Source organism: Carcharhinus amblyrhynchos, chromosome 1 (assembly GCF_965287045.1).
Source record: "Carcharhinus amblyrhynchos chromosome 1, sCarAmb.v2.hapA, whole genome shotgun sequence".
NCBI lineage: Eukaryota > Metazoa > Chordata > Chondrichthyes > Carcharhiniformes > Carcharhinidae > Carcharhinus > Carcharhinus amblyrhynchos.
The window spans coordinates 85,471,985-85,497,403 of NC_137324.1; the positions used below are offsets into that span (position 1 = coordinate 85,471,985).

At 40.0% G+C, this 25,419-nt stretch overlaps 1 protein-coding gene across 3 annotated transcripts in view; it reads left to right on the forward strand.

Annotated features, from left to right (window-relative positions):
- atp8a1 (ATPase phospholipid transporting 8A1) overlaps nt 1-25,419 on the forward strand; it is a 362,709-nt gene that overhangs the window by 296,348 nt on the left and 40,942 nt on the right. For all 3 annotated transcript variants that reach the window (XM_080188142.1, XM_080188135.1, XM_080188148.1), the window contains exons 30-32: nt 2,841-2,902; nt 14,113-14,169; nt 21,714-21,821. In XM_080188142.1, coding sequence (XP_080044268.1) covers nt 2,841-2,902; nt 14,113-14,169; nt 21,714-21,821 — 227 coding nt within the window. The remainder of the gene's footprint in view (nt 1-2,840; nt 2,903-14,112; nt 14,170-21,713; nt 21,822-25,419) is intronic.

Below are 25,419 nucleotides of genomic sequence, written 5' to 3' on the forward strand. Positions count from 1 at the left end.
GCCTAAATTTTCATCATCATTTATTGGAACAAAACGAACACCACACTTACGTCATAATAGTGAAATAAAAAAAACACTTTTTTTGAAATGCTTAAGTCGAAAAATAAATTTTGGAAGTGGGGGGATGGGAATGAGTTCTTTTATATAGAAAGCAATTTATTATGCATATAAATTTCACCCAAATGAATCTCTGTGATGGCAATTGTACTTCACTAAAAAGTGGAGCATCAATTATACAGGTCACAAGTGTGAGAAAAATGAAAAGTGGTATAAATTATTGAGCGCCCTGAATTTCTTCAAAGTCAAGATTACTACAGGCTTTCTTTTAAATTTTTACAGATTGAGCTTTGTTTACTTGTAGGATATATATAATGCGTTAGAAGAATCATGCATATTTGGCGTTAAGAAATGTTATTGTAAAGGGCTTATAGTCACCTAAGATGAGTTCTATCATTAATAGTAACCTTCCAGGTACTAATGTACCAATTTTAGTTATGCCTTCCCTGATATAAAGGGATGTTATAAACCTGAAAACACCATTAAGTCACTTACCAACTCCTTTCCACTGGTGCAGTGGCAGCGCTGTCTTGTAGAGGCCTTTTAATGCATGGCTGGAACAGCCACATGTTTCACACAGGAGTGGCATGGTGACACAGCAGTGAGTACTGCTGCCTCACAGTGCCAAAGGACCAGGTTCAATTCTGGCCTTGGGTCACTGTCTGTGTGCAGTTTGCACTTTCTCCCCGTACCTGTGTGGGTTTCCTCTAAGTGCTCCAGTTTCCTCCCACAGTCTAAAGATATGTGGGTTAGGTAGATTGGCTATGTTAAATTGACTCGACTGTCAGGGGGATTAGAAGGATAAATGTATGGGGTTGCGGGACTAGGGTCTCCTTCTGTACTGTAGGGATCCTATGACTCTATTCTTAATAAGCAAGTCCAGGTCCTACAAAGGATGTAGGATTCCAATTGCAATTTTTGTGTACAAATGAGCAGAGCACGTGTTGTGAAGACTTAGAGTAATAGACGTTTACAGCATGGAAACAGGCCCTTTGGCCTAACTTGTCCATGCTACTTTTTTAACCACTGAGCTAGTCCCAATTGCCCAGTTTTGGCCCATATCCTTCTATACCCATCTTACCCATGTAATTGTCTACATGCTTTTTAAAAGACAAAATTGTACCCGCCTCTACTACTACATCTAGCAGCTTGTTCCAGATACCACCTGTGTGAGAAAAATTGCCCTCTGACCCTTTCGTATTTCTCCCCTCTGACCTTAAACCTATACCCTCTAGTTTTAGACTCCTTACGTTTGGGAAAAGATGTTGACTATCTAGCTGATCTAAGCCCCTCATAATTTTATAGATCTTTATAAGATCACTCTTAAGCCTCCTACATTCCAGGGGAAAAAATCCCAGTCTATCTAGCCTCTCCTTAACCCTCAAGTCCCGGTAACATCCTAGTAAATCTCTTCTGCACTTTTTGTAGTTTAATAATATCCTTTCTATAATAGGGTGATCAGAACTGTACACAATATTCCAAGTGTGGAATACTGTGCTGGTGTTGAGCATTCTAACCAGCGAACCTTAAAGGCACTATTTTAGGATGTCCAAAAAGTAGCTTGAAGCCATTTTTTTTCAATTGTTGTCAGTAATGTGCGACAGCTTGTGAATGTCCCAACCCATGCCCCCACCACCACATGGCCACCTGTCTTACTGGTAGCAGCCCTTGAGCAAATCCCAAGGAAGGGGTGGTAAAAAGAATGCAAGAGTGACAATAGTAAGCTTATAAGGCTCAAAAAAGAAAATGCATCGTTTTTGCTGCAGTAACTCCTGCGAAAGTCAGAGCAGGCCTCATGCCATTCATTACTATTCAGTTTCCTGCAAGGAGCTTAAAATAAGCATTAGGCCCTTTAACATTTGTATGCACGCCCCACAATACAAGTATAACGTGAATCATTAAGACCCAAAATTTGTTCCTTTTTGTTTTGTATCCATAAAATGGTGACAACCAGGATCAATTTTTGCCCCAATTTATCTTCTGGGATTTTTTCCCCTTTCATGTAGAAATGAAGAGGTACAGTTAACTGTAATTTTCTGTGTTATGCATTGGGCTGCTGAAGAAATGTTTCCTGGAAGTTTGTATGTCAGAACAGTTTCTTCAATTTTGTGTGTTCTCCGTAACTACAGGGTGCTGCTGGTTTTGCTTCCTAAGAAATATTGAAAAACGTGGGTTTTTGGGTTACACTGGCCTACCTCTATTTACCCCTAAGGTAGCAAAACCTTCTCCTTGAATATTATTTGATAGCTAAGATGAAAAATATCAATGGTATTGTCATCCATTTCATTTATTGCACCGTAAAATTCTTAGTAAATTTTTTTGTCACAGATGTACAAAAGCCCTTGCTGCCTTAGATTTATTGCTCTTGTCCTCATTATGTGCCCTCAGCTCACTTCTTAGAGAATCTACTCTCAATTTTTCACCTTCAGTAAATGTCAAGCTGGCAGGCCTAAATTTCCCAAGACCATTCTCCTAATTTGTTTTGAAAGTTTGAAGGAACATTACTCTGTGCGTTGCACTAAAACTGCCCGAGTGCACAGAGTAATGTGAAAATAAAAGAAATTCTGCTGAAGCTATTACATCTTTATTACAATAATCCTGGAGGAACAGTTACTGTGAAGCCCTTACAGAATAACATAGTTCTTTCAAATATCAGATCGTACATTAACTATGAAAAATTTGCTGCTGTGATATGACTAGCAGATGTGGGATTATTTTCTTGGAGCTTTCAACAACTAATAATGTGAACTATTGAACTCACTGTAGCATTTTGCTTCCTGCAGACACTGCATATGGAAGTGGAAAGACGCCTGGCCGCCTGCTACTAGGAAATATGGTTTATACAGTAAGTTAATTTGTAAACGCTCAAAGTTTATAAATATTGTGATATTAATGGAGAATTAATTCTTGTGTTTATCCTGCTGAAGTTCCAAATGCTTCTGGAGGATGGATGTTCAAAACTACAATATTTTTTAAAAACTTGCTTTTGCTTTCCTTTGTGAAGCTCCCTAAAAGTAAAATCGTGAGCTATTCAAGCATTATAACAACATTAATTAGAAACTGAGAAAACTGAAAAGTCCAAATTCAGTTGCTCTATACAGCCAGTTTGCTGGAATTTTGACCTTGACTCATTAGTTGGGAAGGAAAGAACGTACATTAGTTCTTGAGGAGGAGCGAAGGCCATTCAGCCCAGTGAAACTTGTCTCACTTATGCCGTTATTGGACTGCATTTTCAGCTGTCTTTGTCTCTACCAAGATACTTACCAAATTATTTAAACCATACATTACACTTTTGAGTTAAAGCAATTGTTTGAAATGTTTGTTTTCCATAGGGAATTCCTGTTGTTAACCCCAATTGTCATCAACTTGTTACTTCCAGAGTATTTATCTTTTTTTGCTTCATCTTGAGCTTTATTTACTTCCAAATAATAAAACAAATAAAGCTGCAAAGCTACGCCTGTTGTCCATTCTAGCTTTGAACATTTTATTCTCTTTTATGATGAATTTACCCCCATCCTTTTGAGGTGTTTCTTTAATTCTTCTGTGATCATTTCCTGCTGTATCTCAACACAACCATTTGAAAATATTTCAATTCGAGTAACTTACTATGAAATGCTACGGGTGTTGTGTACAAGCATGGCAGTCATTGTCACTTTGCGTGACCCTGCAGGCAGCAATGAGATAAATGTTCACTTAACCTCTTTACTGCTGTGTGGCAATTGGCCCTCAGGTCTGTAAGTTAAACGAATAAAACTGGGCAAAAATTCTTCCAGCAATTCTAAAGGGGAAGCTCTGGAAGGAATATCAAAATGCTGCCTGCTACTAGGAAATATGGTTTATACAGTAAGTTAATTTGTAAACTCTCGAAGTTTATAAATATTGTGATATTAATGGAGAATTAATTCTTGTGTTTATCCTGCTGAAGTTCCAAATGCTTTTGGAGGATGGATGTTCAAAACTACAATATTTTTTAAAAACTTGCTTTTGCTTTCCTTTGTGAAGCTCCCTAAAAGTAAAATCGTGAGCTATTCAAGCATTATAACAACATTAATTAGAAACTGAGAAAACTGAAAAGTCCAAATTCAGTTGCTCTATGCAGCCAGTTTGCTGCAATTTTGACCTTGATTCATTAATTGGGAAGGAAAGAATGTATGTTAGTTCTTGAGGAGGAGCGAAGGCCATTCAGCCCAGTGAAACTTTACCAAAGTTTATTGAGCAAAACCTTTGATGGTGAGGCCGGTGGTCGGCAAAAGAGCTTTCATTATTAAGAACATGTATCAAAAAAGTCATTTGTGCAAAATTTTCAACACTTTTTTTGTATTATTTCACTGAATGTGGGCATCATTGGCCTGGCCAGCATCTTACTGACCATCCCTATTTGTCATAGAGAAGGTGGTGGTGAGTTGCATTCTTGAATCACTGCAGTCCACATGGTGTTAGTACACCCACAATGCTGTTAAGGAAGGCATTTCATAATATTGACCAAGTGATATGGTTCTAAGTCAGGAAGCGAATACCTCCAGGTATTCCATTACACCTGCTGATCTTATCCTCCTAGGTGGTAGAGCAGGTATTCTTGAAGGAGCCTTGGTGAGTTTCTGCAGTGCATGCTGTAGGTCATGCAAACTGCTGCTGATGTGTTGGTGGTGGAGGTTGCCAATCAAATGAGCTGCTTTGTCCTGGATGGTGTTGAGTTTCAAGTGTTGATGGAGCTCCCCTCATCCAAGTGGAAAGTATTCCATCACTTTCGTTACTTGGCCACTTCAGTTTCTGGTCAATGGTTGATTATCAGGATAATGGTGGAGAACTCAGCATTGACAATGCCATTGAATGTCAATGGGAGATGGTTGGATTTTCACTTGTTGGAGGTGGTCATTGCCTGACACGTGTGCTGCAAATGTTACTTGCCATTTATCAGCCCAAGCCTGAATGCTATCCAGGTTGTGCTGGATTTTGACATGGGCTGCTTCATATCGAAGAAGTCGTGAATGATTAGCATTGTAAAATCGTCAGTGAATATCCCCTTTCTTGCCTTATGATGGAAGCAAGGTAATTGATGGAAGTAGTCAAAGATAGTTGGCCCCAGGTCACTACCCTGAGGAATTCCTGCAGTGATGTCCCAGGAATGAGATGATTGACCTCCAACCACTACAGACATCTTCCTTTGTGCCAGGCATGACTCCAACAGTGGAGAGTTTTCTTCCTGATTGCCACTGATTCCAGTTTTGCCAGAGTTCTTTGATGCCTAATTGTGCCAAATGCTGCCATGCTGTCAAGGGCAGTCACTCTCACCTCACCTCTGGAGTTGAGCTCTTTTGTTCGTGTTGGGACAGCAGATGTTATGAGGTCAGGAACTGAGTGGCCCTGGCAGAACCAAAACTGAGCATCAGTGGGCAGCTTGTTTCAGAGTAAGTGCTGCTTGATAGCACTGTCAATGCCCTAGCAATCAAAACCCAGCCATTCAGTTGTCCAAGGGACACTGTAATGTAACCAGGATTTGAATGTCAAGGTGATTTTGACATTTCTTTTAAAACAGCAATCACTTTATTGATGATCTTGAGTACACAAATGGGGTGGTAATTGGCCAGGATAGATTTGCTTTGCTTGTTGTAGACAGGACATAACTGGTTAGTTTTCCACATTGCCAGCTATATGCCAGTGTTGTAGCTGTACAAGAACAGCTTGGCTAAGGGTGCCGCTAGTTCTAGCACACAAGTCTTCAGTACTATTGCTGGAATATTGTCAGGGCTCATTAGCATTTGCAGCATCCAGTGCCTTCAGCTGTTTCTTGATATCACATGGAATAAATCAAATTGGCTGGGCATCCTTGTTGCTGGGAACCTCAAGAGGAGACTGAGATGAATCACTCACTGTTGCACTTCTGGCTGCAGCTGGCTGTAAATGGTTCAACTTCATATTTTACACGAACATGCTGGGCTCTTCCATCTCATGTGACAGGACTGCAGAGCTTAGATTTGATCTGTCTACTTGGCATGCAAGTAATCCTGTGTTACAGCTTAACCAGGCAAATATTAGTTAAGTCACCAACAAGGGAGCCTGGAATTAGCCCTACCAATTAAGAAAGGTATATTTGAGACATTTGTTGCAGGAGAATGTGTCTACCAACATTGGAACATAAACTCAAGGCCTTGGATGATATTGGGCTAGCAAATCCTGTGAAATATTAAGGCACTCCATGGATGTAAGATTGAGGAATCTTTAAGGAACCCTATGATCTACATGGCATCTAGAATGGAATCCAGAACTTCAGAATTACTTTAATGAATTCCACTACCAAGGATAGTAATAGCATTCAGCTGCTGCGCAACTCTTATTGGTTCATGCAGTGAGCTATCCAGTTATTTTTGAGGGGATGGATTATCATCGCTTTGAACGTTTGTCAAGTTTCATATTGCTTTTTAAATACATGAAGAATTTATGTGCCGCGCATGATTTATCTTTGTTGAGACCATCATATCTCCAGAGGCTTATGAGTTGAACACTTGGTCTAGAGTTCCATTAGTGTCAAGATTCTGATGCTGTCTTTCAGGACAGAGCCACACGTGTGTCCTCTAAGGTGCCTGCGCGTGTAACAGAAAGCGACCAGAATCATTTTTTTTGGAGACAAAGATCACCCCAGTCCCCAAAGTCTGCTTGGGAAGCACAGTTAAGCAACTACTGCTATTGAGAGAACTGAGAAGTAAGATGGTGTGTGACTGGGAAGGAAATTTGCAAGTGATGATCTTCCCATGCATCTACTGCTTTTGTTGTTCTGAATGGTAGTTTCACTGGTTGCTGTTTATGGAGCCTTGGTGAGTTGCTACAGTGCATCTTGTAGATGGTTTATATGCAGCGACTGTGTGCCAATGATGGAAGGAATGAATTTTAAATTGGTGACTCAGATGCCAGTCAACAGAGTTACTTTGTCCTCGATGGCATTGAATTTTAAGTACTGTTGGAGCTGCATTTTCCACATGACTGCTTTGTAGTTGTTTAAGAAGGGTGGCAGGCAAAAGGCAGGGAATTATAGGCCAGTTAGTTTAACATCTGTTGTAGGTAAAATGCTAGAATCCATCATCAAGGAGGAAATAGCGAGGCATCTTGAGGGGAATTGCTTGATAGAGCAGACGCAGCACGGTTTCATTAAGGGGAAGTCGTGTCTGACAAATTTACTGGTGTTCTATGAAGATGTGTCTAGGGCGGTGGATAGAGGAGAGCCGGTGGATGTGGTCTTTCTTGATTTTCAGAAGGCGTTTGACAAGGTACCTCACAAGAGGTTATTGCAGAAGGTAAGGGGGCATGGAGTTGGGGGTAGGATGTTAGCGTGGATAGAGGATTGGTTGTCAAATAGGAGGCAGAGAGTGGGGGTTAATGGGTGCTATTCGGATTGGCGGTTGGTGACTAGTGGAGTGCCCCAGGGGTCAGTGCTGGGGCCTCAGCTATTTACCATTTATATAGATGATCTGGAGGAGGGAACCGAGTGTATGGTGTCGAAATTTGCTGATGACACCAAGATTGGTGGAACGGCAAATTGTGCGGAGGGTGTGGAGAGTCTGCAGAAGGATCTAGATAGGCTGGGCGAATGGGCCAGGAACTGGCAAATGGAATTTAATGTTGGCAAGTGTGAGGTGGTCCACTTTGGTAGGAATAATGGTAGGAAGGGCTATTACTTATGTGGTGAAAAACTGCAGCAGGCGACGGTGCAGAGGGACCTCGGGGTCCTTGTGCATGAGTCGCAAAAACCCAGCTTGCAGGTGCAGCAGGTGGTCAGGAAGGCGAACGGGATGCTGGCCTTCATAGCGAGGGGGATTGAATATAAAAGTAGGGAGGTCTTGCTGCAGCTGTATAGGGCATTGGTGAGGCCGCAGCTGGAGTACTGTGTGCAGTTTTGGTCGCCGCACTTACGCAGGGATATTTTGGCCTTGGAGGGAGTGCAGAGGAGGTTTACTAGGCTGATACCGGAGTTGAGGGGGTTGAGCTATGAGGAGAGGCTGGATAACCGAGGCTTGTACTTGTTAGAGTTTGAAGAATGAGGGGAGATCTCATTGAGATGTATAGATGATGAATGGGATGGATAGGATAGAGGTGGAGAGACTCTTCCCGCTCAGAAAGGACAGTAGGACTAGGGGGCACAGCCTCAAGATAAAGGGGGGGGTGGTTTAGAACGGAGTTGAGGAGGAACTTCTTCACTCAAAGGGTGAATCTCTGGAATTCTCTGCCCGCTGAAGTGGTGGAGGCTGCCTCGCTAAATATTCTTAAGATGCGGGTTGATGGGTTTCTGATAAGCGAGGGGATTAAGGGTTATGGGGAGAGGGCTGGAATGTGGAACTGAGCCACAACAGATCAGCCATGATCTTATTGAATGGCGGGGCAGGCTTGAAGGGCTAGATGGCCTACTCCTGCTCCTATTTCTTATGTTCTTAAGTGATTTACAGGCTTTGTGAAATCAGAAGATAAGTTACTTGTCATAGAATTCCCAGCTTCTGACCTGCTCTTGAAGTCACAGTATTTATATTGCTAGTCAAGTTACATCTCTGGCTGAAGGTTGATGGTGGTGGATTCAATGATGGTAATGTCACTGATTGTCAAATGGAGAGGGTTAACTTTTTCTCTGTTGGAAATAATCTTTGACCAGTACTTGTGTAGTGCAAATGCTGATTGCCACTTATCAGACCCAGCCTGAATGTCCAGGCCTTGCAGCATGCAGATACAGGCTGCTTTAGAATCTGAGGAGTTGTAAATGATATTGAAAACTCTGCAATCATCAACAAACAACCCCACTTTTGACCTAATATTGGAAGGCAGGTCATTTGTGAATCAGCTGAAGATGATTGGGCCTAGGGCACTACCCTGAGGAACTCCTGCAGCAGGGCTGGGATGATTGCTTTCCAACAATCACAACCATCTTCTTTTGCGCTAGCAATGACTCCAACTAGTGGAGAGTTTTCTGTTTGATTTTCTTTGATTTAAATTTTGCTAAGGCTCCCTGATGCTACAGTCAGCCAAATTCTTTGATGTCAAGGGCAGGTCAAATAATTGCCTCACCTCTCTGGAATTTAGCTCTTTTATTAGGGCCTTTGCTGTATCCAGTGCCTTCAGTTATATCTTGTTCTCATGTGGGGGGAGTCACATTGCCTAAAACCTGGCATGTGCACCCTGCTCCCCCCCCCCGCCCCGCCCCGCCCCCATCATTGAGGATTGTGATATCAGTGGAACCTCTTTCTCCTGTTAGTTGTGTAATTGTTCACAACCATTCATGATGGGATGTGGGAGGAATGCAGAGCTTTAATCTGATCTTTTGGTTGTGAGATCACTTAGTTCTATCCATAATGCGTTCCTCCCACTATTTAACATCCATGTAATCCTCTATTGTAGCTTCAGCAGATTGACATCTGATTTTTAGGTATATCTGGGACTGCTTCTGCCATACTGTCCTACAGTCCCCATTGAATCTGGGTTGGTCCCCTGATTTGAAAGTAATGGTAGAATGAGAGATATGCCAAGTCACCAAGCTAAAGACTCCAATTGTTCCTTGAACTTGGAAAATCTGGACAAACCTTGAAAACAGCCAGCTCATTGATGTATACGATCCATACAAAGAGGTGAACAGCAATGATTTCACAAATAATGTATGCATTCGTTGCTTGATGCACTGGGGGACAACTGATCAGCTGATATTGCTGCCTGAAATGAACAATGGTACAAAAGTGACTGCTGGTGATTTGCATTGTCCTGTCAAATCTGGTGCTTCTGATCTCCAGGTGGACACCACTGGCACAGCTTGGCTATCTGCACAAGCAAAAATTATCTTAATGACAAAGACCTTTAGAAATAATCTGCCTGTTTGCTGCCATTTATGCACCTGCAGCATCCCTTTCGGATAAGCACTGTTTTCTAATGGGAAAGGAAAGGAAATGCAGCTTTTCTCCTCAGAACCTTATTTAATGGCGTTTACAGGTGAGTGCAGGAGGATGCCCATTGGTTTGGAGGATTACAAGATTATGAGAGACATGGACAGAGTGGATAAGGGACAGCTGTTCCCCTTAGTTGAAGAGTCAGTCATAAGGGGGCACATTTAAGGTGAGGGGCCGAAGGTTTAGGGGGGATGTGAGGAACCTTTTTACCCAGTGGGTGATGATGGTCTGAAATGCGCTGCCTGGGATGGTGGTAGAATCGAATCACTTCACAATCCTTAAGAAGTGTCTGGATGGGTACTTGACACATAATAACATTCAAGTGTTGGTAAATGGAATTGGGTGGGAGGTTAGGTGTCTCTCACGTGTCGGAGCAGACTCGATGGGTCGAAGGGCCTCTTCTGCATTCTGATTAGTAAGGGATTGATGCCAGACCTACCCACAGGGATGAGAAATTTCTCTCATTTGATAGTGTTCTGAATTTTGGAAAAATGGAATTCTACTCTTTTTAATCTCTTTTTTCAAACCTATATCTCCCCTCAGTCACTGCCAATTCCAAAGTCACTAAAACCTAGAGTGTCCTAAATTGCTGCCAATAACAAGGGCCAGAGCTGGTTTAGGGAAGCTGCCATTCATCTCGTTGAGAGACTATGCTCTGCTGCAGGCCGCTTGGTTGAGTCATGGGGTGCAGCAGACCCGAGGCGGAGTGGGTGTGGGGAGCAGTGGAGCCTGAGTCTCGACAGGGTTTAGCAGACTAGGGGTAGTTGAGGGGTTAGAAAGTGAAGTAAATGAGATGTGGTGGGTGGGTGTTTTGAGAAGAGGATTGTTAAGTGAGGAAAGGCAAATTGAAGAGAGAGGGTGCTAAGTGAGTGTGTTTGGGATCGATGTTGAGAAGAGGGGCTTGTGGATGTGGGGACAGTGGCTGATTTCAATCTGTATGGGTGGAAGGAGAGAGACTTCAGTGAATCTTCTATCATATGGGATACGGAGGGAATACGGAGAGCTTGACTGACACCTACATGAGTATATAAAAAGTAATTTAAAAATGCAGCTTTTACTTTTGCATGATGCATGTTATATATTATGTAATCAAACTTCATTTTTATACTGAATGTTACTATGCTTCTTTATCACTTTTGATTTTGTCGACATCAAAGATCATGTTAATTTTCAGGCGTTTTTAAAAATATATTCTTTCTTGGAATGTGGGCATCACTGACAAGCCTAGCATTTATTGTCCATCCCTAATTGCCCTTGAGAAGGTGGTGGTGAGTTGAGTGGGGTCAAAGTGGAAAATAGTTTGCAAAGCAATCCCATATAGCTTTACTCCACTTCAGATGTATATAATTCAGCAAGATCCTGCCCTGTTGTGGGTGCGGACTTCATCCTGTATTACATACACTATCCACATTTGAATACTGAAATACTGAGGTCACTTTGGTGGTTATACACAAATCCACAGTCTAGTCAGCATTAGAATATAAATTAAGTGATAACTACTATTTCTACCCAATTAAAATCTAATAATTTCACTTATTTGAAGTAGCCAAGAGGTATTTGCATTCATTACAGATCATGAAAATCTGTTATAATTAAGTGATTCCCGGTCACAAAAAAAACTCAGGCCATTCCTTTACGGCCACTAATTTTTTGATCTCCAGCAACGCTCATCCCTATGCCCATCCCATTTTCCTCCACTGTTTATCCCTAGTCCGCTTGAATCTGCCACAAAACAAAGGCCAGAATCTTCCGACTGTTCATGCTAGCAGGATTTTCCGACCCTACTGCAATGAACGGAGGTTTGGCTTGTCACCAACTTCTTCACTGCAACGAAAGCATGATATGAATGGGCAGTAGGATTGCGCCCAAAGTATGCAAAGGAAAATGTATTTCCATCGTACATGGAACATGCACAATTTGAGACTCCTCTTTTCTTAAATCAGGCATATCTAATTACACTGCTGCTCTGGCTGCTATCTATCCTTTAAAATTTAAGGATGTACCGGTTTGAGTCAGTCATCCATTGGTAGAGCACTATGGTTATCATTGTTGTTGCAGAATCAATGGACTTCCAATTAATGAATTAAGTTACTCAGAGAACAACAGACCAGAGCACAAAGGCTAAGAATACATTTATGAAATTATGGGCATTTTGGCATTAAATTTGGTTCAGCCATTTCTGCATGCTCAATGTAAACTGAGATTACCTGAAAAGTGAGAGTGTGTATCAACCAAAGAGGTGGGACAGCTGAAACCTGAGCAAGATAGTTTAAAATAAAACAAAAATTGAGACAAGGAAACAAAATGGAATTTGAGTCCCAGCGATTGATCACAAGAAGAAACAATAGGCATATGCAGCAAGTGGAAAAGCTTGCCACAACGACATACTGAGAATCATGATGGGAAGCTGTAGACGATGATGATAAGTTAGAAATTTCAACTGACTCCTGTGAAATATGACACGACAAGAATTGCTACCCTCTAGCACCGTAAAATTTCCATTGTACATGTCAGAATCCATCTTGCATTTAGCCCGGTATACCTCATAAAATAGCTGAAAGTTTTGGAAGGATCTGCTAAAAGCACTGCTAAACACATTAACAACCACAAGATTCACTGAGACCGTTTACTGCCTGACACAATAAGCCCCCATCCCTCAAAGGTGAATGATTTTGGCTGTTCAGGGGGGCAATACACTCTAGAGTCGCACAGAGTGCTTCCTGTTAGAGAAATTGCAAGCAATTGTGATTACTTTACAGATACACATCTTAAAACCTTATCCAAACAACAATTCCAGTGATGCAGAACCTGTGTAGACAGGAACAAAAAGCCAGGATGTTCCAGTTAAAGTCCTGGCAAAAACACAAATGATCGAAGTACTACTAATTTAGGAAGCCTAGATTTTGAATGCTATCTTAACATTATAAGTCTAAAGTATAGTGTAATTTTTATTTAAATTTTTATATTAGGATTAAATTTCTCTCTTTAAATAAGCTTTATGTTTTTGCTTTTGAACAGTTTTTTGAAAAAAGCTCTAGCAAATGCTGACAGCTACACTGAGTCCAGTAATTAATATTTCTTTTTGAGCTCCCAGCTTTTCTGAATCAGACACAAAGCTTTTGATGTATTGATTGAAAATTCATCTCTCCCTTCTGTTTTCTGCTGTTGAGCACTATAAAGAGAACAACAGTGGACAGGTGAGAATTGTACAAGAACTGTTGTCATAGCCTCCGGAGACTGGGAGGAGAATTACTGGGTTACATCTGGAGGGGGAAAGTCAGCATTGTGCTCAGGAAACCTTAACCCATTACTTCCATTTTACTGCTGGTCAAAATTTTAAACTTCAAAGGATTGTGTAAGCTTTAAAACAGAACATTTGTTTAGAAGAAAAAAAAACTTAGATTTCTGATTTTCACCAGAATTATGCATGGAATATCTGCAGGGGTCCTGTCAGTCATCTCCTGTAACCTCAGCTGGAGTCAAGACAGGTGCACCTACCAGAAAAAGACAGGTCCTGATGGCACTGAGTCCCTAATATTTGTGGCATGTCATGCAAGGGGAAGCATCACTCTCTGCTGCTTACAAGATGGATGTCTTCAGGGTGGAACCAGAGGCAGGGACTCACAAGATCAGCATAGCATGTGTAGATCTGGGGGTAGGCTGGTATGGTATGTTGTGTTAAGCATACCAACCTCCAAATGAATGCAAGTGGATCCTGCACGGAGTGGGAGTAGGGCAGGAAAGTGGCATGAATTGCTGAAGAGGGCCAAAAGAAATATGACAGGGAGAGAAAGGCCTTGGTAGACATTAATTCTATGGATTAGCTAAAGCTGGGCTCATATCAGCACTTACACCTACCCATGCAGGGTTGGTGCCCTCCACTGAAAACCCCAACTACAGCAGCGTTACTGGTGGAAGGCGTCAGTCGGTGTTATCCTGACACGTCAAGATTCTATTCTGATGATTTTCAGGACCTTATCTGCACAGAAATTAAAACAACAGCTCTCAATGGGTCGAGTGGCATACTTCTGTCCCTATATCTTATGGTCTTCACATTTATTGTGGTTACAACATTCTTTTGTAGAACTTTGAGATTCTGATGCAGAGCTACTTACCATTGTGTCTTTTGTTCTCTCCATAGTTTGTGGTGATCACCGTTTGTTTAAAAGCTGGTTTAGAGACTGCATCCTGGACTGTTGTAAGTAATGATAATCAATGAACTAATCCCAAAAATGCATTTCTAATATGCTTGGAAAATCCACCATTTTGTTTTTGTTTGCTGGTCTGTCTCTGCAAGAGCATAATTGTTTTCTGTATCTTAACATTTAATAATCTAATCTCCTATGCCACAGTCACATAGGGTTATAACTTTTAGTAGAGTGGCAGTTGAGTCACTTTGCCACTCTGCTCACAAGTTCTTAGCTGAAAATCTAGCCAATCCGATCTTACCCAACTTTTCGACTCAGGCTGGTTTGTGTTTTGGGTTGTGCAGCACATCCCCAAGGCCTCGCAACAAGGGGCTGTAAAGTCCAGTGTAAATAAGTCACACCCCTTTTAGCTGCCCTAAGCCAGGTAAATTTATGGGTCCAGCCAGGTTTAAAGGTCGTTAACAAGGTGGCATAGCCTGAGAGGAGTAGGGAGGGCCTGATGGGGGTAGAGAGTTGGTGACTGCCATGGCATTGGTTTGGAAGGAAGGTCGGAATGGGGAATGACATGGGTGAATGGGTGGAAGTGAGGAATACCAGGGAGGTGAGATAAGGAGTGTCTTCGGAGGTAATGGGGTGGCAGAATCATGTTCGAGGGGTGCTGAGGGAATCCTTTGAGCAGGGCATAGTCAGAGATTGGGAGTATCCCCTGTGAGTTTGTGGGCGTAAGGAGAGTACCGCAGGGTCGGTGGGGGTGAGGACAGTCCCTTTTGGGGGTGTGAGGGGAATCTGCGGGAGTTTGTACCAGGAAACATCTGCATTCTCCATAGCAATTCCTCTACCAATTAATATCTACTTGCCAACCAGTCAGCACTCCCGCCTCATTCAGTATAAATTGTTGTTCCCTTTGGTGTTCTTGCATTACTGTCCTGATGACTGCAAAACAAAAAGCTTCAGTAGCATGCATCTTTTTTGTCAATATAAAAAAGCTTTAAAAATGTATCATTTTTGGCTGGGATTCTCCGCTTCGCCCTGCCAGCAAGAACAGAGAATTTGTTGCTCAGCCAAAACTCTTCACTGCAGCAGGACCAGAGAATCACAGCCATGGGTGAGGTTAGAAAATTTGGCCTTTTAATGATATAATCTGTGTTTGTTTTATTCGATCTGACCTAATTTGGTTAGTTAAGCAACAGTAGACTCCAAGGCATTCAGGTATTTCAGCTCTAAGTAAGTTTAAATATTTTATACATTCTCATTCAGGAAGTCACACGCAGTATTTGGGAATAATTTCAGCATATTGTTTATTGGCCAAATGACCATCAGACTAGCACTGTGTATCCATATTCCTCTCAATTTTAATGGGTCATTTGGAATTCTTTAGTGTTTCTTTCTCATTACAAATACGACTGTTAGGGAGGGAAGAATTCCAACACACTTTCAAGAATTCCAAACATATGAAATAGGAGCAGCAGTAGGCCACTCGGCCCTGGAGCCTGCTCTGCTATTTAATAAGATCATAACTGATCTGATTATAACTTCGACATTCCCACCTATCACTGTTAACCTTTTACGCCTGTGCCTATCAAGAATCTATCGAAGTCTGCCTCAAGAATATTCAAAGACACTGTTTCCACCATCCTTTGAGGAGGACAGTTCCAAAGTGAGAGAGAACATTTTTTGCTATGTCTGTCTTAAATGGGTAACCCTTTACTTTTAAACAGTGATTCCTAGTTCCAGATTCTCCCACAGGAAGAAACATCATCTCCACATCCAGTCTGCTAAGACCGTTCAGGATTTTATGTTTCAGTCAAGTGGCCTCTTACTTATCTGAACTCCAATGGATGCAAGACTAGCATGTCCAACCCTTCCTCATAGAAAACCTCCCATTCCTGGTATTACCTATTCTCTGAACTAATTCCAGCATCCTTCCTTCAATAAAGGCCAATACTGTACACAATACTCCAGATATGGTCTCACCAATGCTTGTAAAACTGAAACATAACCCCTTTACTTTTGTATTCAATTTGTCTCACCATAATCAACAATATTCTATTGACTTTCCTAATTACTTACTGTACCTGCATCTCAGAGCTTTGCAATCTCTCTTTTTTTAGATCAAATGCTTCTCTTTTGCTCTTGCTGGCAAAATGGAGAATTGCATATTTTCCACAAAGCTATGCAATTTTTTTCCCCTTGGGTGCCTACCCATGTCCCTCTTGAAGACCATGATTGAATCTGCATCCACCACCCTTCCAGGGAATGCATTTAAGATCGTAATCAATCACAGAGTAAAAGAATTGCCTTTCATTCTTTTTGCCAATCACATTAAAATCTTAGCCCTTGGGTTCTCAACCCTTCCCAAAATGGGAACACCTCTATCACAACTCCTCTCAATCTTCTTGTGTATTCCCAGTTTCTCCAATCTACTTACGTAATTGAAATCCCTCATCCGGAAATCATTCTCGAAAATCTTTTCTGTACCCTCTCTGAACCTTCACATTCTTAAAGTGCAGTGTCCAAAATTAGATACAGTACAGCTGAATCAGTGCTTTATAACCAGTGATGGACAAAAGATGAAGGAACTGAGCAATGATGAGAGAATGAGAAAACTTGAACTAAAATCAGTACCCATAAGGATGTTGAGGGATGATCTAGCTGGTCTCTAAAATAACATGGGAAATTGAGAAGGTAGCATGGAGCAAATCTTATTTTCTAGAAGGAAAATTTTGGGGAGGAAATCTTAAGTTTGAAGCAAGTCACTTAAAAGGAAATCAGGAAACGGTTCCACGCGAAAGAGATTGTAAAATGTGAAAAACATTGTCCATTAAGCCATAGGTGCAGAATCAATTGAAAGAGTTGAAGAGAACTTGCTTAGGAAGTAAGACTTTTTGGGCAAATGAAAGTAATTAGAATTTTATAAGAATGTGAATGTTAACAAAATGGCATATCTTCTGCATTCTGGGACTGTATTGCACTGTGTTTCAAATATCTTGTTCACCAACCTACAGCTCCAGACCCTGTTGGACAGGCAGTTTCCAGTTACATGCTCTCTCTCTCAGACTATTTTCATGATCTCAAATGAGGAACCGTGCCCATAGGGAGCACAGGCTGAGGAATTAGAAATACAATGTTGTAGTTGTAACTTCAACCCATGTCCCTTTGAGCGCAGCATCCCTGTCATGAATGCAGGATTGTGGAATTAGCTACCTCTGCGGGCTTTTCCCATTTATGTTAATCTCCTGCCGTACAGAAAGTTTGGTGTGAAAAAGCAAAGGTCATATCAATGCCCCATACTGGTTAAGACTGCATAGTTCTAAACATTTGGCAACTCCCCAATAGAAAAATATTCTTCAGGGAAATAGAAATTTGTCCACCCAGTTCAAGATAATATGCTCCAACCATGGGTTAATTAGCTTCTGCCTTTATGTCATACGCATACTCTCCAGGAAGTGCTCCACAGAGCTAATGTGTAACAGGATTTTGGTGTATGGTGCTAAAATATTCCATCAGCCCTTTATATCCATTGCTGAAGAACTAAGTTGCAAGAGCTATAAGTGTAAAAGCTGTAAAACCTTAGAAAATTTGTGCAGCCGGCATCTTGTCTTTCCAGGGAAGTGTTCACACTGTTTTCCCCTTTAATTAAAGGGGATATAGGTTTTCAATCAAGATGAAACCAGATTTTCTTGCACAAGATGAGTTCCCAGCGGTTTTTTTTCTTCTTTTATAGTTTCATGATACACACGGTTTCTGTCATAACATTCAAAACAAATTTTTTCAATGAAAGTTCTAATGTATGTTGCTACAAATTAAAACTGAAAACAGTCTGGATTAAATAGAAAATTACATTTATGCTGTCTTATGGAAAAAGCAATTAAAAATAACTTTATCAATTATTTAGGTTTATAAATGCTATGAGGTTTATAAGATCTACTACTCAGAAAAATATAGTCAATTGCAATAAATTGAGAATACTTCACTTGCAGTAAAAGGCAACTTTTCTGTCGTTTGGCTTCTGAGAATCAAACGTTGGGGTAATAAAACAAACTTCAGATTCTGGAATCAGAAATGAAAGTACAAAGTACTGGAAGCAATTGATGTTTGTGGAGAGAACTCGTGTTGACATTCCTCAGAACTGGTAGAAATTACTGATGCACAGCATTTAAAAAGGGGCAGATCAAAAGAAACAAAAGAATACTCATGGATAGACACTCAAACACACGTGTGTACTGCTTAGGTGGAAAACAGATGGTCAATGGCAGAAATAATAGGAGACAATGTGGGAAATTGAAGACATAACTGAGACATACAAAGAACACATGTATTTGCTGCCTAAATAGAGGTGGTAAAGCCTTTAGAAATAGAAGCACAAAAATTGGGTAAAATGGAGCAGCCTGCAATAGCTGAGGAGTTGGGAATGGATCAGGAGGTTGACATTAACAGTGAAAATTGCTGTGTCAGCACAATGTTCTAACAAAGGGTCACTACCTTAAACAGCAACCAGTTTTTCACGCCAGCTAGCCCACCCATTAAAGCTGTAGTTAATGTTCAGTGTCATTATCACAAAGTCCGTGCTGAGACTGGAAAACTGCAAAGTACCTCATTCTGTTCCTTTATTTTGTTACTTTTTAAATGCTGTTCTTCTGTAATATTTTCTGTTCCAACAATGGACCTACACTTGTTGAATGTTAACTTTCCACAGATACTGACAGATCTGTTGAGTATCCAGTTTTTCTAGAATTGCTTAAGGCAAACATCAATTTATTCTTGCATTCCTTCCTTCTAAAACACTAGGATGTATTAGCAATCTACTTATTCATTTTTGGTGAAGATGTACACAAAGTTGGATTGTCAGATCCAGTTGAAACCTCTTCCTTTGTCATTGGTTCTTTCTATCAAACATTTTTTTTAGTTTGAATGTCTTTTCTTGCTATTATGATAGCTGTGTGAGGGACCAGAAGGCATTGCCATGAACAACAGAATATTTATCTCTCAATTTACATTCATTCAAATAATAATCTGTCTTATTATTATTGCTAATGAAGTGGATAGCCTTACTTTTATCCACAATTTACTGTGATTGCATGCATATGCCCACTCACTCAGCCTGTGCAAATCATACTGAAGCATCTCTGCATCCTCCTCACAGCTCGCTCACCCTCCCACCCAAATTTGGAGGTAATACACTTAGTTCCCTCTTCCAAATCATTAATATATAACATGAACAATTGGAGTCCTACCACCGAGCCCAGCGGTACTCCACTAGTCACTGCCTGCCGGTGAGAAAAAGAGCCATTTATGCCAACTCTTTGCTTCCAATCTGCCAACCAGCTTTCTATCCATCTCAAGACACTGCCCGCAATCCCAAGTTCTTTAACTTTATATAGTAGTCTGCTATGTGAGACGTTGTCAAAAGCCTTCTGAAAGTCTAAATAAATCACATCCAATGTTTCTCCTTATTCAACTCTACTAGTTACATCCTCAAAGAATTCCAATATATTCAACAAATATGATTTCCTCATTGTAAATCCAAGCTGACTTTGTCTGATCATGCCATTGCTTTCCAAATGCTGAACTATGAAATCACCAGTACTGACATTAGGCTCGTTGACCTACAGTTTCCTTTTCTCTCTACCTCCCTTTTTTAATAGTTGGCTTACTTTAGCTACCCTCCAATCTGTAGGAACCATCCAGAGTCCAAAGAATTTTGGAAAATGACCAACAATGGATCTACCATTTCCAGGGCCACTTCCTTCAGAATTCTGGGATGAAGATTATCAAGTCCTGGAGATTTATCCATCTTCAATCCCATCACTTTCCCCAAAACCACATCTCTCCTAATACTATTTCCTTCAGCTCCTCACTAAGAGTTGTTTCTTTCAGAATTTCTGGCACATTATTCATGTCTTCCTTTATGAAGACAGAAGCAAAGTACGAATTTAGTTCTTAAGCCATTTTTTTGTTCCCCTCAGCCAGTGACAGTGAAGGAATAGCAATACAGTTCCAAGTCAGGATGGCATGTGGCTTGGAGGGGAACTTGTTGATGATGGTGTTCTGATACCTTTGTTCTATGCCACCTTGTACCATCCTTGTAAATCCTTTTTACACTGCAATGCTTCTATGTCCTTTTCATGGTATGGGGATAATAACTGCATACAGTACTCCATTGGTGTACACTAGCTGACTTTTTAATAAATTAGTATTGCTAGATATGAATACATTTAAAAGCATGCTTAAACACTGCCTGTACACTTATAATAATATAATTTGCAGAGTCCTCCCTAACCAGTGCAATTTACAGAATGAACCTTAAACCAGTGGAAAAGTTCACAGAATGTACATAAGAACATAAGAACATAAGAATTAGGAGCAGGAGTAGGCCATCTAGCCCTTCGAGCCTGCCCCGCCATTCAATAAGATCATGGCTGATCTGTCGCTGCTCAGTTCCACTTTCCCGCTTTCTCCCCATAACCCTTAATCCCGTCTCTTATCAAAAACCCATCAACCCGCGTCTTAAAAATATTTAGCGAGGCAGCCTCCACCGCTTCAACGGGCAGAGAATTCCAGAGATTCACCACCCTTTGAGTGAAGAAGTTCCTCCTCAACTCCGTTCTAAACTGCCCCCCTTTTATCTTGAGGCTGTGTCCCCTAGTCCTACTGTCTTTTTTGAGCAGGAAGAGTCTCTCCACCTCTATCCTATCCATCCCATTCATCATCTTATAAGTCTCAATGAGATCTCCCCTCATTCTTCTAAACTCTAACGAGTACAAGCCCAGTTTATTCAGCCTCTCCTCATAGCTCAACCCCCTCAACTCCGGTATCAGCCTAGTAAACCTCCTCTGCACTCCCCCCAAGGCCAAAATATCTTTGCGCAGGTGCGGTGCCCAAAACTGCACACAGTACTCCAGCTGCGGCCTCACCAATGCCCTATACAGCTGCAGCAAGACCTCCCTACTTTTATATTCAATCCCCCTCGCTATGAAGGCCAGCATCCCATTTGCCTTCCTGACCACCTGCTGCACCTGCAAGCTGGGTTTTTGCGACTCATGCACAAGGACCCCGAGGTCCCTCTGCACCGTCGCCTGCTGCAGTTTTTCGCCCCGTAAGTAATAGTCCTTCCTACCATCCTTCCTACCAAAGTGGACCACCTCACACTTGCCAACATTAAATTCCGTTTGCCATTTCCTGTGAATGTAAGTTGTTTGGGGTTTAACTCACCTTTATATATAAGAACATAAGAAGTCTTCTCATTCCGTGTCTCAACAAATAAAATTTAAACTTGGGTGTCAGTGCTGATGAAGGCGTAAATATATCGTCAATGTTTTTACAGTTGAGTTTGATGCATTTTATTAGACTATAATTTAAGACTCTTGTGATATTTAAATGTTGCATCAAAGAATGAGTACTGCCAATTAAAATTTCAAATTAACACCAAAGCATTACAATAAAGATGTATTTTAATGTTATGCCTGCATTATATAGATACTATATTAATAATAGGTCCATCAGTAATAATATATAATTTTACTCAACAATCTAACATCAATCAGTGCTTGGTAACAGACCTTGATATCTTGATTGTTTCCCCCCTCCAATCCAGTTCAGTCACGTGGCTATCTGGGGCAGTATCGGAATGTGGGTGGTGTTTTTTGGAATTTACTCATCTCTGTGGCCTGCAATTCCACTGGCTCCTGACATGTCTGGAGAGGTACTTATTTTGATATTTACGCTTAATACTCCTGTTGGGGAAAAAGCATCTGATGATGTTCAAGTGTACTGCCTGTTGGTTTTAATTTATGTTATGTTACAGTTGTCAGATTAGTGTTTAATCATCCATCTGTGACATAACCAAAATAGCTGTCATCTGAAGTCTATGATAATCCAATTACATGATGATCTGAAGAGTTGTGTGGTTAACACTGTTAATGTATGTTTTTAGTGGAAATTAAGGTTACACTAAAGCCTTTGTCAATGGTAAAAATGCACTAGCTTTGACTGGCTATTGGAATGTATCAAACAGTATTGTCTAAAATAGTTAATTAACATTTTCAATCCTATTTTGCATAAAACTGCTATTTACCAGAGTTGCAATTTAATATTAATGTAAATCATACAATTTGTTTGTGGCAGATGATGTCCCCATCTTTTAGTCACACGTGAGATTCCGATTAAAAGTTAGTTTTAATGTTGACAATTGCTGTGTGGGTAACGGTATGGTGTGGTGTGGACTGATGCTTCTGTGCTATCTTCGCTAATCTCAGCCAGGATGATACAATTAGGCTTCATCTTGAAGCTTAAGAAAAATTAAAAAAAACAAAGTAATGAGCTAGGGTTCCTCCTTCTGTATCCATTGGTTTATGCTAAAAAAAAAGTGTATGCACCTGTTATCATAGAATTCCTGCAGAAGGAGGCCATTCGGCCCATTGAGGCTGCACCAACAACAATCCCACCCAGGCCCTATCCCCATAACCCTACATATTTACCCTGCTAGTTCCCGGACAGTAAGGGACAAGAGGATAGTAATTTTGTAAATTATCACAGAGTGACACCATCTCATTCCCATTATTTTAAAATTGTTGCTGTGACTAATCCAGTTCTACATGTGTGTTTTATATGGTAATAGTTATCTTAAGAAAATATTTGGGGCAGGCATAATTAAGGAATCACCTGGATATTATAATTAATTACAAGATTTCTACAGAATCTTTTTACCTGCTTTTATTCTTGTGCATTGCTTTTAACATGCTAAAAATCCAGCAATTAAATTTCCTAATTCCCAATTACACATTTAGTTTTGTAAAAACTTATCTAATAACTTCACTAGCTTTCAGATGCTCATTTCCATAGAAATATAACTATTTTACATCTCGGTATTTCCAATTAAATTATACCAATGTGTAGTCACTATGATGTAGAGATAACTGACATCCCAAATTGTTTATCAACATTTAATGTCACAAAGCTCAAGTTAAGATGTAGCTTGGAAAAAACATTTGCCACGAAAACAAAGATGAATATCACACCAGCTAGAAACAAAACTGTAGAAGTGTTATGAAAGATGTGAAGTTTAAATAAATTGGTATGTGCTTTGACAGTAAAATATTTAGTGTAGTCAGCATTCTGCCTCTATTACTGGTTTGTGACAGCTGCAGGCATTATGTTGTCCTGAAATAACATATACTAGACTCACCCTTGTCTTTTCATTCTTGTTTAATGAAGTGCTTAACTGTTTAGTTACTGACTTCTATTTGCTGATGACTGCATAGTGACTTGTTTTCAGTTGTATGCAAGGGACAATGTGAACAACATTTTAGAGAGGGAGGGGGATTCAGATCAGTATTTTCACTGAAATATTGCCTGCAATATCAGAAATCTCTTCCACTCATTAAATATCAATTTCACTAGAGAATGCTGGACTTTTCTCTGTACTTAAGATCTTAGATATTGATGTATGTCAATATGCCTCTTGACAGTTGCAAAGTTTTAAAGTTTTATTTATTAGTCACAAGTAGGCTTACATTAACCCTGGAATGAAGTTACTATGAAAATCCTCTGGGAATTATTTTGTACTATAACAATGTGTTGAACATAACCATAATTTTATACTATCTAACTTCTCATTTATCACCAATATTTATAAAGTATAACATTTATTTAAACTACCTTGTAAAGCAGTAGATATCTGATGAAAGTGTACGAAACCACCTATTCTTTTGACTTGATGTGTGTTAGATTACAACTTGTTCCAGATGCCTCAGTTTCTTGCAGTTATACAATACTTTTATCTAGTCAACATGACTAGGTATTTAGAAAGGTCAGATACCAGGCAGTATAATATATTTAAACCACAAATGAAACAAATCAAAACACTTTTTAAAGAAATCTTTCGGTAACAATATTAAGCTCTTCAATTTATGACTTTATTGAAATTCCAATGGTGTGAGAGATATAAAGATTTTTTTAAAACTGTTAATTCCCTTTCCAACACAGCAGTGAATGAATCAGCAAGCTAGATTCATGGGTGTGGAAAAAATATTGATTCACCTAACCATCATACTTGCAAGTGGCTAAATACTAAGCAGCATTAGTAAAAGATATGGGGGCGAACAATTCTGCTTTCCCTGGCTAACCTGGGAACAATTCCTCAAGGGAGGGAAATGAGAAAAGAATTATCATCAAAACCATGGATTAAATTAACCGTGCCTTCAAAATACTTCAGAAATCAATGCCGTGTATGTTGGATCTTTAGTTGAAAAGTGCACTACAAGTGGAACATTTGTAGCTTCAGATACCTTATCCAAATTGAATTTACTCAATTATTAAAGCAGTACTTTAGACTCGTAAGTATAATGCTGTTACAATTTCAAGCTCAAATCTGCATCTGTACCCTGGTCTTTTCTGTGTGTTTAATAACCTGGGTGGGATCCAGAGATCCATTGAAGGTTTTAACAATGTCATAAAATGTTGTTTGTACCAGAGAATTCAGATCTGGCAAAACTATAAACCTAAGGTTGTACCTGTCTTTAGAATCAATGACGTAAGGAATCTCTCATGCTCATGATAATCATCAAATCAATGAAATTGCATTTTGTTCCGAGAGAGCTTCAGTTAATTTGATTTATTTTGCTGTGTATGCAAATATGCTGGAAGTAAATGCTAAAATGGGCATTTTGTACCAGTTCTCATTAACATAAATATTTATGGAAGTGACTATATGGAAGTGAAGATTTCTCTGAATTTGTTGGTGGGTCAAGCTTTTAAGCTGAATAAACATTTATTAGCATTACAAAAAGTAATAGATTAGACTGGTGGCATTGATTGCTTCCCTTTTTATGCCCAAGTCTAATTCTTGACAGTATTTACAAAAACAAAGTAATGTAGAAACTTCAACTTGTGTTTTGCAAAACCCTTGCTTTTGATTGATATTTTATTTGATGTGTTTTTGAAACCTTGCTGCTCAATTAGGTACAGAATTTGTTCAAATTTGTATAGATGCCATCATTTTTCAAAATACCTATAGAGTTACCAGACTGAAATTTAGTCATTATATAATAGCACTCATGGATGACTAGAAAATTTATTACTTTGAGTCTGCAGGTTGGCATAATATGCGTTTTTAAAAACCGATACATTCACATTTGCTACTCTTAAGTCTAATTGAATCAACATTTTCTCTTTCTAAATATCATGTTTCTGAATGTCGTGTGAAGTGTCAAATTTATTTGGAATGCAATAATCTCAGTATGCCACTAAAAGAAGTGATTGACTTGCTAACTGAAATGATTCATTCTGAAATTCTTTGTATC